Genomic DNA, 12818 nt, shown 5'->3' with positions numbered 1-12818 from the left:
TTTCCTTCCCACAGACTTCCCACTGAGGTGCCTTGATACAGCACTCTGGGAACAGCCTATTCGTTCAGAAATTTCTTTCTGTGTCTTACCCTCTCGCTTGAGGGTGTCAATGATGGCCTTCTGGACAGCAGTCAGGTCGGCAGTCTTACCCATGATTGCGGTTTTGAGTAATGAACCAGGCTGGGAGTTTTTAAAAGCCTCAGGAATCTTTTGCAGGTGTTTAGAGTTAATTAGTTGATTCAGATGATTAGGTTAATAGCTCATTTAGAGAACCTTTTCATGATATGCTAAATTTTTTGAGATAGGAATTTTGGGTTTTCATGAGCTGTATGCCAAAATCATCAGTATTAAAACAATAAAAGACCTGAAATATTTCAGTTGGTGTGCAATGAATCTAAAATATATGAAAGTTTAATTTTTATCATTACATTATGGAAAATAATCAACTTTTTCACAATATGCAAATTTTTTGAGAAGGACCTGTATATCGCATTTGTCCATCTTGGCTAGTGTGTGGTGCTAGAAGCCCTCTTTATGCGAGCGTGATGTTTCAGATGGTGTGGCAAGTGTACACACATAAATGAGATATGGGTCACAATTGAAAGAACGTGTAAACAGACAGCCAAAACAAAATCAGATATAGGCAACAAATCAGATTTGGGCATCAAGACCCGCAGTGTAAATGAGGCCTTAGTTCACTGTAACGGGTTAGCTAGGATAGGAGGCACTGTTAATAACATGCTTCTCAAGGCAACAGCATAGTTTGATCACAAACTTTAGCCTTGTGGCATGTTGCACAGCATTCCCATCTTCTGTGTTTTTATCAATGTTGTAATTTGTTTAGTTTACTTGTATGAAGTCAGTGAAGCACTTTAAATGGAATAAGACGGTGTCTAGAGTTTAATGCAACTGCTGGAGAGGAAGGAGACTGCTAGGCTTTGGTTCTAACTATCAGCAGAATTCACTCCTGGTGTGTGGGTAGGACACAAAGAATGAGGAGACTAGAGCTTCTTTCCAAAGTGTATTGAATATTAGTCTAAAAATAACAAAACATAACAGTATAAGTAAAACAGGTACATGTTCACTAATAAATCAGACACTTCTTAATCAAGAATACCAATATTTTCATTATAATCTAAATAACGGCTGTAGTTTTCAATATGCAGAGTAACTATTGGTCTGGTCCAACAAAATGATTTCAGTATTAATATATTAATAAATCCAGGTGCATTAACAAACCGTGCATTAATTCCCAAATAACATCATCAAAAAGGCAGTAATACTGGTTAATCCTTCCACAGTATCAAAACATGACCGATTACAGACCGATTACTATGTAAACTGTAACATTGTAATGCCACACCAGCCTCGTTACATAATACTTCGCCACCGATTGATCCAGCGGAAGTTTCTAATTTGCAAGCGGCATTTGCTTACCAAAGCGACATTCTCAAAGAATATCAGGAACAGCTGGGGAAACTACAAGCTGCTAATGACTATCTTACACAGTACATCCGATCGCTACCGCCCACCATGCCTAAGAAGGTAAATTTTGCTATACCCGATAAATTAGATGGCACAGCTGAGCAATGTAAAGGATTTCTCCGGCAGGTAGAAATCTTTTTCAGACACCAAGGGGAGGATTTTGAGTCTGAAAAATGTGCTTTCCTCATGTCTTTGTTAACTGGTAAAGCGATTGACTGGGCCACGGCAGTCCGAGAAACGGACAGTTTATTTCAGGGATCTTATGCATATTTTGTTCAACAACTCAGAGTGTGTTTGAGCATACAGCAGGGGGCAGGGATGTCTCGTCACAACTTTTACAACTCTCTCAGGACGGTCGATCAGCCGCTGATTACGCGATTGAATTCAGAACCCTTGCAGCTCAGAGTGGACGGAACAATGTCGCATTCAAGGCTGTATTCCAACGCAGTCTGAATGTTGAATTACAGGCAGAACTCGCATGCAGGGGTGAAAACCAGTCGTTTTCTGAATATGTGACACTTGCTATCAGAATTGATAACCTCATGCGCAGCAACCCCACTAAATTCAAGCCACAAGCACTGAGAGTATCTTCAGCCAAGCCGACTTCTCTTATTTCCAATCCAGCCCTTCCCACTGTTCCATCCAATCCTGAACCTATGCAGCTAGGGGTTACAAAACTCTCCACGGAGGAAAATCATGCCGGCTGTTGCACAACCTATGCTTTTACTGTGGAGAGTCAGGCCATGTTAACACCGTTTATCCTCTAAAGGCCCGGAGGACCACCAAAATGACCAGCCGGGTGAGTGTTGACAATCTTTCTCTTCCTATTATTGTTTCTCACTGTCAGAGTTAAGATTACCACTGAAAATTATTCTATTGACTTCACAGCGTTGATTGACTCTGGATCTGCACTGAACCTGATTCATCAAGACCTCATCAAAAAATTCAACATCCCCACGCAACCTTGTGATCCGCCACTCAAAGTTCATGTTGTTAACAACAAACCCATTGGAATTGGTATCACCCAAAAAACTCTGCCCATACAACTGCAAGTAGGACCGTTTCATCTAGAAACCATCTCTTTCTACGTGATTGATTCCCCACACCACAAAGTAATCCTGGGGTACTCTTGGTTGTCTGTTCACGACCCAGCCGTCTCTTGGCATCATGGTGAGATTACACAATGGTCACAATTCTGCTATTCCTACTGTCTGCGCCCCAAAGTTACCAAGTCTTGTCTCTCTACAAGTATAGAAAGCTTGGATGCGAGATCAGTCACCATTCCATTGTGGTACCAGGAGTATCAAGAAGTCTTCAGCAAGATTAAAGCCACCCAGCTTCCGCTTCATCGTTCCTGGGATTGCGCCATAGATCTCCTACCCAACGCGATGCCGCCCAAAAGTAAGATCTACCCTTTATCACGTCCAGAAGCCCAGGCAATGGAGGAATACATAGAGGAGGCTCTCAGTTCTGGTTTCATTCGCCTGTCAACTTCCCCAGCAGCAGCTAGCTTCTTCTTTGAGGAAAAGAAAGATGGAGGACTTCAGCCTTGCATGGACTACAATGTACCGAGTTCCACGTCAAGCAAACTTCCTTCCTGGGGTATAACATCAGCCATCAAGGTGTGGAAATGGATGGTTCAAAGATTTCACATTAGCACTGTTCCATCATGTTTTCAGAGTTTATGGCATACCTGAAGACACTGTTTCCGACAGAGGAACACAGTTCACTTCACAAGTAAGGAAAGCCTTTTGCAGAAATCTGGACATCAAGGTCAGTCTAACATCTGGATATCATCCTCAGTCCAATGGACAAGTGGAAAGACTGAACCAAGAAATTGGCAGGTATCTTCTGTCACACTGTGGTCATGAACAGCATCATTGGTCAGAGTTTCTACCGTGGGCAGAGTATGCGCAGAACTCTTTAAGGCATTCTTCAACTGGTCTTGCCCCATTTCAGTGTGTGCTTGGATACCAACCCCCTATGTTCCCGTGGTCAGGAGAACCATCAGTAGTACCTGCAGTAGATGACTGGACTGTTGTAGTGAGAGGGTGTGGGACAGTGCTCATGTACGTCTGCAAAGGGCAGTCAGGAACCAGGAGATTCAGGCCAAAAGGTGACGTCGCCCACACCCTCCCTACCAACCTGGACAGAGGGTCTGGCTCTCTACACGGGACCTCAAGCTGCGGCTACCAAGCAGCAAGCTCACCCCAAGGTATGTAGGCCCATTTAAAATCCTAAAGCAGATAAATGAGGTCAGATACCAATTATCGTGTCTCTGAATCCTTCCATATTTCCCTCCTGAAACTGGTGCACTCGAGTGCTGACCCCAACGTCAAGAATCAGGAGCCACCTCTGCCGCTGGACATTGATGGATCTCCTGCATATGCGCTGAGGGAGTTATTGGACTCCAGACGGAGAGGGGGTCGGTTCCAATACTTGGTGGACTGGGAGGGGTACGGACCTGAGGAGAGATCTTGGGTAGCTGCACATGATATCTTGGATCCTTTGCTCATTGAGGACTTTCATCGAGCCAGATCTGATCGTCCAGCACCACGACCACGGGGACGTCCTCATCGAGCACCAGGAGTCGCTCCCGGGGGGGGGTCTGTAATGCCACACCAGCAGAGAGAGCCCTCTCTTGAGTATTGACTGTGTTCCGCTCCCTCTGCTGCACAGGTTCACTTCCTGTTTGCTACTATTTAGCTGGGCCTGGCTAACAGGCCAGTGCGAAGTATTGCCAGTTCTCCTGCCTTACTGAGCGTTTACCCCTATTGTCTTGACTATTGTGTGCATGACCATTGCCTGCCTTGTTCTGTTTCTCATCTCAGATTTTCCCTTGCTTTGACAACTGATTGGACTGCCTTACTGTTTATGAACTTTGCCTGCCTTCGTTCTCGAATTCTGCCTTATAATTTGGATTTGGTCGCTGTGGATTTTAATAAACATCTGCATATGGATCCAAACACGGCCTCAGCCTCGTTACAAACATCTCACTCTATTTAGCAGAAATTACACATCATATCTTGTTTATCTATTGAACGATCACACGTGAATTGTTACATGTCCGTACATGCCAGTGTAAACTACAAATTTAAATAATACACTTCAAACAGATTTAGAACATATGGAAATTGAAGAAAACTTCTTTCTGGTCAAGAACTAACACTCTGAAACAACAAACACCAACAAACATCCAAATAACAGGCAGGAAAAACTTAAGTGCGCAGCTGCTGTTCTCTCAGTAATAATACAACGAGGCAGCAGGCAGCAAACTTGTACAATAATGCCTCCTACTGGATGCATCTGGTAATACACTCTACAAACTATCAAAATAGGAGTCCCTCAATAAAAGTCTTTATTTCTCCAGGAGCAGTTTATACAGAAACACTTGGCACAACAGTGTTCCCATATTCACTTGTTTACACACATGAGGTAACCTCAGTTGATGTTTTGATATATTAAATGTTTTGATAGTCTATAGCTGTGTCCCAAACTGAAGTGTGTGGACTCCGAAGTGCAGATGTGAAGTGCGATTGCGTCACAGCGTCACGACGTAAGCTGTCCCAAAGTCAGAATGTGTACTTCGAAGACCGCATTTGAAGTGCGAATGCGTCACCGCGGCGCGACGAAGACTGACGAGTTTCGAAAGCGACTTCAAATGCGCCCTTCATTTCCCATGAAAATGAAGTGTACATCTTATGGACACTTCGCACCCTACTATATCCCAGAATCACTTGCGTGCATATGACGAAGGTGTTTATATTCAGAGGCAGGTGAGAGTTCTGTGGAGGACTTCACATTGAAATGTAAGTATTGTGTTTTCATTCACTCAAATGCCTAGCGAAAGTGTTTAAAGCCAGGGTTTTTTTTTTGACACAAAGCCCACAAACAATAAGACAGCCACTATATAAGGCAATGGTCTTTCCCTTTGTTGTGTTTTTGAAGTGCAGTCATGCAAGAAATGTCTACAAATGTTTTAACCAAACTTCAGTATTTTGTATGCATGTCCTGCTGTGTCATGTTTTCTAATGTTGAGATTGCAAACCTGTCTTTTTTCATAAGTGTTTCCATTTTCTTTTGTTTTAATACTATTCTGGAGAAAGTGAGCATGTGTTTTTGTTGTTAACAGGCATGGTTTATTTGTGAAGTGTCCTGAGACAGGTGAGGGAGCGAGTGGACAGGGAGGACATCAAACTCAAACAAATACGTTCTTCATTAGCCAAGAGAAAACCGTGGGGAAAAAATGAGTACATTACAGTTTTTCCAATATAGTTTTTAAATGTTATATTGTCAATGAAACAACCTAATTTCTGTAGTTTATTTTTGTGATGCAAGTTAAAAATGAAATGCATAAATTGTATACATTATTAATTTTTTTGTGTGTAATTTATTCGTAAATAAGCCTGAGTACTTTCTGTACATTTTGTATTTGTTTGCATATTCACATGTGTAAATAAAAGAAAAGTGCTTATGTACATTAATTTATTTTAATGTAGCTTATAATTTTTTTCATAAAACATTCTTTTATATGTTTATTTGTTTGTCCTGTAAATACTTTTTTACACATTGAAACAAATTGTTCTATACATAATAGAAAGTACTTTTTACAACCATTTACAACATATCTTAGGTTTAACATCAGAAAACAGCATCAGTTTGAGCCCGGCCCTGCCTCCGTGTGTTCTGGGGTCTTCAGGAGGTCAATCTCTTGGTGAATGGCCAGCACCTCCTCAGTGACTCGGAGGACAGAGCGGTGACAGTGGAACGAGGCACATGTCAAACACTCTGGAGACCATCTGTATGATGTAGCACTAGCAGACAGAAGAGAAACACCAGGCTCTGGATCGTGGCACACCATCATTGTGGCCGTTCACTTCCCAGTAGATCCAGCAGCACAGTCAGGGTCTCCCTGCTCAGAACAAAACCATTAAACACCTGTCCAGCACTGGCACATTCAGCTTTATCCTGCAGTACAGGGGTCTGGTCTGATTTAGGGAAAGGAAAATAGAAATTGTTTAGAGCTATGACAACGTAATTAGTACAAGAAGTATTGACATACTTTAGTAAACTACTTTTAGTAACTACCAATACCATATTGGGGAAAAACTACTACTCATATTTAAAACCTTTTAAACCCAAAAATATAAATTACAAACCTGGAGCAACTGAAGGGTGAGTAAATGATTACAGGATTTTAATTTTTGGCTGAACTATCCTTTAAGGAAAAGTATTATCTTGCATACTCTTATATACTTAAGGTACTGAGAGTAAAAGTAAAGGTATGTGCAGTATTGTCTTGAAAAAAATAATTTGTCAGGATGGTTTTACATTAATGATACTGCTGCACTTCTGTGTATGTTGCAGTTTACTTCTACTAATATGTTCAAGAGTATTAAATTTAAAGCTGCTGGACATTAAGCTGTACTACGCTCTATTTTTTAAATACAGTTTTATTTTTATGGTTAACTACCTAAAAAAATACAGGTTTCAAACCTGTCTACATATGTTCAATTCAATTCAATTCAATTCAAGTTTATTTGTATAGCGCTTTTTACGATACAAATCATTACAAAGCAACTTTACAGAAAATTAAGTTTCTACAATATTTAGGAGTAGCTCATCAGTGGTTACTGTCAGTTTATGTGCATACGGCAGAAATGTTCAGAAAAATCAATAAAAGACGTAAACAAACAGACAATTAACACTATTAACAGCTATTATACAATCAAACTTATAGCAAAATGTGGTAGTTCTGTATGTTGTCTCTGGGTGAGCATCATCTGAGGTCCTCTGAGGGGTTGGCATCATCTCTTCTCAGGTGTTCTGGATCCAGACAAGGTCAAGACAATAAACTACATAAAATTGCACCTTTGTAAGATATCAGTCAGCATTTGAACTGCTATGTGTGTATTTTGTAGTTTTTCGTATGTATCATTACATTATTCAAGTAAGCTCAAGCCTGTACCTGCATTTAAAGTTGTAATACGACGAAGATCGCTGCAAACCAGTGTAGTTTACCTGGCCTCGGTCTTGGCTAAGCCTGAGGTTCATCACCGTCTCCTCCATTATGAGTAAATCATAAAAACAAAACCGAGCAGTTCTGGCTCCACCTGTCCTGGCAGGACTGTCCTCTCGTCAGCTCTCCTCTCGCACCGTTGCTATGCGACAGAGCGCTAATCGGAAACACCTGGTGGCGGAATTAGGAAATCCTGTGAAGGCGGAGCATCCCACACACTTCGGAGGACCCTTCGTGCACTTCGGAGGTCTGGTCTTCGAAGTCCGTGGCCTTCGAAGTGTGCACACTCAACTTTGGGACACAGCTTATGACTGGCGCAGTCAACGAGGCTTGAGAGAGTTGTGAGTGTTGCCAGATCCAGCAAGCATCTTTTGACTTGTCTTTTCCCCTTAACTTAACACTTTAGAAATGAATAAAGTAGGAAGTTACATTTTATGGTTAGCTATATGTTATGTACAAAAGATTTTAACTAGTTTCGGCTTGTATTTTATTTATTTTACGTTTTTTGATTTATTTTCATAGCAATATCTGGCAAAACTGCATCGCTGCACTTAAACAGACCGTAATCAGAAAAGCCCATGGACTGAAAGGATATCACATTTGCTTAGGCAGACGCAAAAAAACATCATGATATTATCAGTCTGAAACGTTATCAACGCTATCAAAATACTAACACTAGTACACAGATCTGTAGAACAAGTAGCTTTCAGAATGAAATGAAATATACAAATACTAGCCATGAAGACGTCTATACTGTTTCATTAAGTATAATAGGTAAACTTTAACAAAGTCATGCTAAAAACACTCATAAGAGCACTTGATAAAGTTATCATCCATATAGCAATGGTTATTAATGGAAACTATAACAGTAATTAGTATTGTTGCATGAATAATAAACAAATGATAAAATGATCCACCCCTAATAACCTATAGTAAAGTATTAACCAATTCTAATGCAGTTAATATGGTCTAATTTACCAGTGTCCATCCTGCCCCCAAAATGAACGTCTCTCTCTCTTAAAGTTGTGTTTGTATTTACAGCACAATTCTAAACCCCACCGCAGACCAGCAGGATTAGAGAAAACATATCAAATCATTACATTTAAAAGTATCGAAGTAACTTTTGTAAAAGTAAAAATGACAAAATAAATATTCATTGATCCGCACTTTTTACTTTTAATACTTCAGGACATTAAGATCAAATACTTTTACACTTTGACTCAAGTAAAGCGGTCTCACTAGAGTAATGTTTATATTAGAGTATCTGCACTTTCACTCTAGTACTTGATTCGTGTTCTTCCTCCACCACTGACTCTGTGCTACACAGACCATATTTAACAGACACGGTGTGAAAACGTGAAAATATTAATGTAAAAGCAACAGATCTGATTAAAAGAATTGAGTTCATGTGTGAGCAGCACGCGGCTCCGGGCCAGCAGGGGGCGCGCCCTCACACAGCAGCAGCAGCAGCAGAAGAGGAGGAGGAGGAAGAGGAAGAGCGCCATTGCGTGTTTCGCGCCTGAACAGAGAGGATCGGAGGCGCTGGTCCGCGTTTCAATGACGAACTTTTGAAACAGATCCGAAGACTCGCACACAGCAGCATGAGGCGGACGAAGGCGGACGTGGAGCGCTATATTTCTACGGTCCAGAGCGCCTCTCCCTCGCAGAAAGCGGTAAGAAGAGCACTGCAGGCCTCCTGTCTCTGAAAGTTTAGAAGATTCACGAGAAGCGCGTTCATCGTTCATAAGAGAAGTTAAACACCGCCGAGAGCTTTCTGAAGCACAGGACACACCTCCAGTGTCTGTCTGTAACTTCAGAGCTTCGAGACTACTACACCGTCAGATACAGTGTTCAGTACTAGAGAGTGAACACTACACAGTGAGCGTCAGGGATGTGACGCGTCCAGTGCTCGAGCTTTAATAACTCCGCAGTTATGGAGCTGATGAAGTAGGCAGGTCTCTGATGGTGTTTTTATTCAACAGAAGTATGTTAATCTCACCCCCCGAGAAGATGATGATGATTTATAGTGTTGGATTTAAGTAATAGAAGCCGATATGTTCAATTTAAAACCAGAACTCGGAAGCTAAAACTGTTTTATGAGGAATTCCCCAGGGTTCTGTAATCGGCCCTAAACTTTTTATATTATTTATTAATGATGTATTTGAGGCTTCCAAAGACATGAGTTTTTTGTTGTTTGCTGATGACACAACTGTGTTCAAGACAGATTTAAACGAATTAAGGGCCATTATTGAAAGGGAAATGACAGAATTAAAGAAATGGTTTGATTATAATAAATTGTGTTTAAATTGGGACAAGACAAAATATATGGTTTTTGGAAATAAGGGAAAATGTGAATGTACTAATTTAGTTATTCAGGATGTAAATATTGAATGTGTTTCAGAAATTAATTTTTGGGGGTTATCCTAGAGAGCAAACTTAGCTGGAAGCTTCATATCGATCATATCACAGGTGAAGGTAGTAAAGATATTGGTGTTCTTTATAACGTTAAACACACATTGGATGGAGCCTCGAGTGTAATTGTTCTGTATTTAACACACGGTCCTGAAGTGAGGGGTGATGATGCACAGAGAGGCTGTTCTTACTTCAGAAGAAACCAGGAAGAACTGAGACTCACACAAACAAACCCTCTATACAACCTTTAATTTAATGAGTTGGTCAAATTTAAAATATTACACATTTGAGCTGATCACAGACAGTAACAACAGAAGTGTACCGTATTCACACACCTCACAAAAACAAGGGTTTCTTGTGATTGGATCAGTTTATGGAACTCTTTGGACATTGTTCAGAAATCATTGTTCAATTCAAAATAACGTACTTGGAAAATACGAAGGCAGTGAAACATAAGAACCAATGTTTGACAGATTTGAAACTGTCAATTATTTAGATGTGATATAATATTGTACCTTGTACCCCCCCCCACGAGCCATCTGTTTCGTGCCAGATCAGATTATTGAAAAAGGGGCGGCTGTCTTCCTCATGCTCCTAATCAGCACTGAATGTGTTATTTTGGTGTGGATGTGATTTTTTTTTTTTTTTTTTTTTTTTTGTGTGTGTGTTTGGAATAACATCATGGCTGAATAAAAGAACTTGAATTGAATTGAATTTGTCCCAGGCGGTAAGGAAGTCGACCGGAAGTTGAAGTCGGCCGCGTGCCGCCATCTTGTAGCAGAACTTCACTTGCGTTAGCATCCCATTGACTCCCATTCATTTTGGCGTCACTTTGACAGCGAATAATTTTACATCTGAGGCGTTTAAAAGACTCCATTTGTCCATTATTTATTTCTAAAGATACACGACAATGTATAAAGGGCTCCATTACCTTCTATGTTACATTATGGCCCCGTAGAAACAGTTTTTGTAAAAATAGGCTAACGATTGCGTCATAACCACTCGACTCTCTGTCGCACAGTAGAGAAATTACCGTACAGACAGGAGGAGAAGCTCGCAGGCAATCGGGGAGACGTCAAGAGATATGGCGTACTGGCGTTACATTTTAAAATACTATACAAAATAATTAATCAGAATACTTACTCCTGCTCACTCACGCCAAAGACCTCCCCGCTCAAGCTCGCCGTCTCTGCAAGATTAACGATGGCAGTTTGCACGAACAGCTACTAGAAGGTTTACATCTGTCAGACAGGTTGCTGACGTCATCAAGCTTAGTTTGAGTCTGCGCGTCAGAAACCGAAGTGCTAAAAATCACTAAAAATGGGCTTCACTTGTCTCAATTGAGTTCCAATGGGGTCGCTGTGTCCATTTCTTTTACTGTCTATGATTTGTCCGAAGATTGTTTTTATGGGTGAGGTTCAGTTCCCATCATGCACCACTGCTCAGATGAATGGACAGTGACAGGTTCTGATAGACCATTGTGGGGTGTTTGTTATTGTGTGTGTTGGTGCTGTGTGTGTTATTGTGTGTGTGTGTGTGTGTGAATGCTGCACACCGTGGTGTGGTGAGTCTGTGTGTGTGTGTTACAGCGTGTGTGTTACAGCGTGTGTGTTACAGCGTGTGTGTTACAGCGTGTGTGTTACAGCGTGTGTGTTATAGTGTGGTGAGTCTGTGAGTGAGTGTGTGTTTGTGTGAGTGTGTGTGTTATAGTGTGGTGAGTCTGTGCGTGTGTGTGTTACAGCGTGGTGAGTCTGTGAGTGTGTGTGTGTTTGTGTGAGTGTGTGTGCGTGTGTTATAGTGTGGTGAGTCTGTGCGCGTGTGTTACAGCGCATGTGTTACAGCGCATGTGTTACAGCGCATGTGTTACAGTGTGTGTGTTATAGTGTGGTGAGTCTGTGAGTGTGTGTGTGTTACAGCGCGTGTGTGTTACAGCGCGTGTGTGTTACAGCGCGTGTGTGTGTTACAGAGTGTGTGTGTGTTACAGCGCATGTGTTACAGCGTGTGTGTTATAGTGTGGTGAGTCTGTGAGTGTGTGTGTGTGTTACAGCGCGTGTGTGTTACAGCGTGTGTGTTACAGCGCATGTGTTACAGCGTGTGTGTTATAGTGTGGTGAGTCTGTGAGTGTGTGTGTGTGTTACAGCGCGTGTGTGTTACAGCGCGTGTGTGTTACAGCGCGTGTGTGTTACAGCGCATGTGTTACAGCGTGTGTGTTATAGTGTGGTGAGTCTGTGAGTGTGTGTGTGTTACAGCGCGTGTGTGTTACAGCGCGTGTGTGTTACAGCGCGTGTGTGTTACAGCGCGTGTGTTACAGCGTGTGTGTTATAGTGTGGTGAGTCTGTGAGTGTGTGTGTGTGTTACAGCGCGTGTGTGTGTTACAGCGCGTGTGTGTTACAGCGCATGTGTTACAGCGTGTGTGTTATAGTGTGGTGAGTCTGTGAGTGTGTGTGTGTGTTACAGCGTGTGTGTGTGTTACAGCGCGTGTGTGTTACAGCGCGTGTGTTACAGCGTGTGTGTTATAGTGTGGTGAGTCTGTGAGTGTGTGTGTGTGTTACAGCGTGTGTGTGTGTTACAGCGCATGTGTTACAGCGCGTGTGTTACAGCGTGTGTGTTATAGTGTGGTGAGTCTGTGAGTGTGTGTGTGTGTTACAGCGTGCGTGTGTGTTACAGCGCGTGTGTTATAGTGTGGTGAGTGTGTGTGTGTGTTACAGCGTGTGTGTGTTACATAATAATCTGTGTGTGTGGTGAGTGTGTGTGTGTGTTACAGCGTGTGTGTGTTACAGCGTGTGTGTTATAGTGTGGTGAGTCTGTGAGTGTGTGTGTGTGTTACAGCGCATGTGTTACAGCGTGTGTGTTATAGTGTGGTGAGTCTGTGAGTGTGTGTGTGTGTTACAGCGTGTGTGTG

The 12818-nt window shown here is 41.8% G+C and overlaps 1 protein-coding gene across 1 annotated transcript in view; it reads left to right on the top strand.

The window, feature by feature from the left end:
- The first annotated feature begins 8964 nt into the window (after window positions 1–8964).
- LOC109078036 (E3 SUMO-protein ligase RanBP2-like) overlaps window positions 8965–12818 on the top strand; it is a 42571-nt gene continuing 38717 nt past the window's right edge. Inside the window, 1 exon segment of the mRNA XM_042763257.1 lies at window positions 8965–9177. Coding sequence (XP_042619191.1) covers window positions 9106–9177 — 72 coding nt within the window. The 5' untranslated portion in view covers window positions 8965–9105.

Source organism: Cyprinus carpio, chromosome A9, assembly GCF_018340385.1.
Source record: "Cyprinus carpio isolate SPL01 chromosome A9, ASM1834038v1, whole genome shotgun sequence".
Classification (NCBI taxonomy): domain Eukaryota; kingdom Metazoa; phylum Chordata; class Actinopteri; order Cypriniformes; family Cyprinidae; genus Cyprinus; species Cyprinus carpio.
The sequence above is the reverse complement of the archived record's forward strand: the minus strand, read 5'-3'. Positions and strand labels throughout refer to the sequence as shown.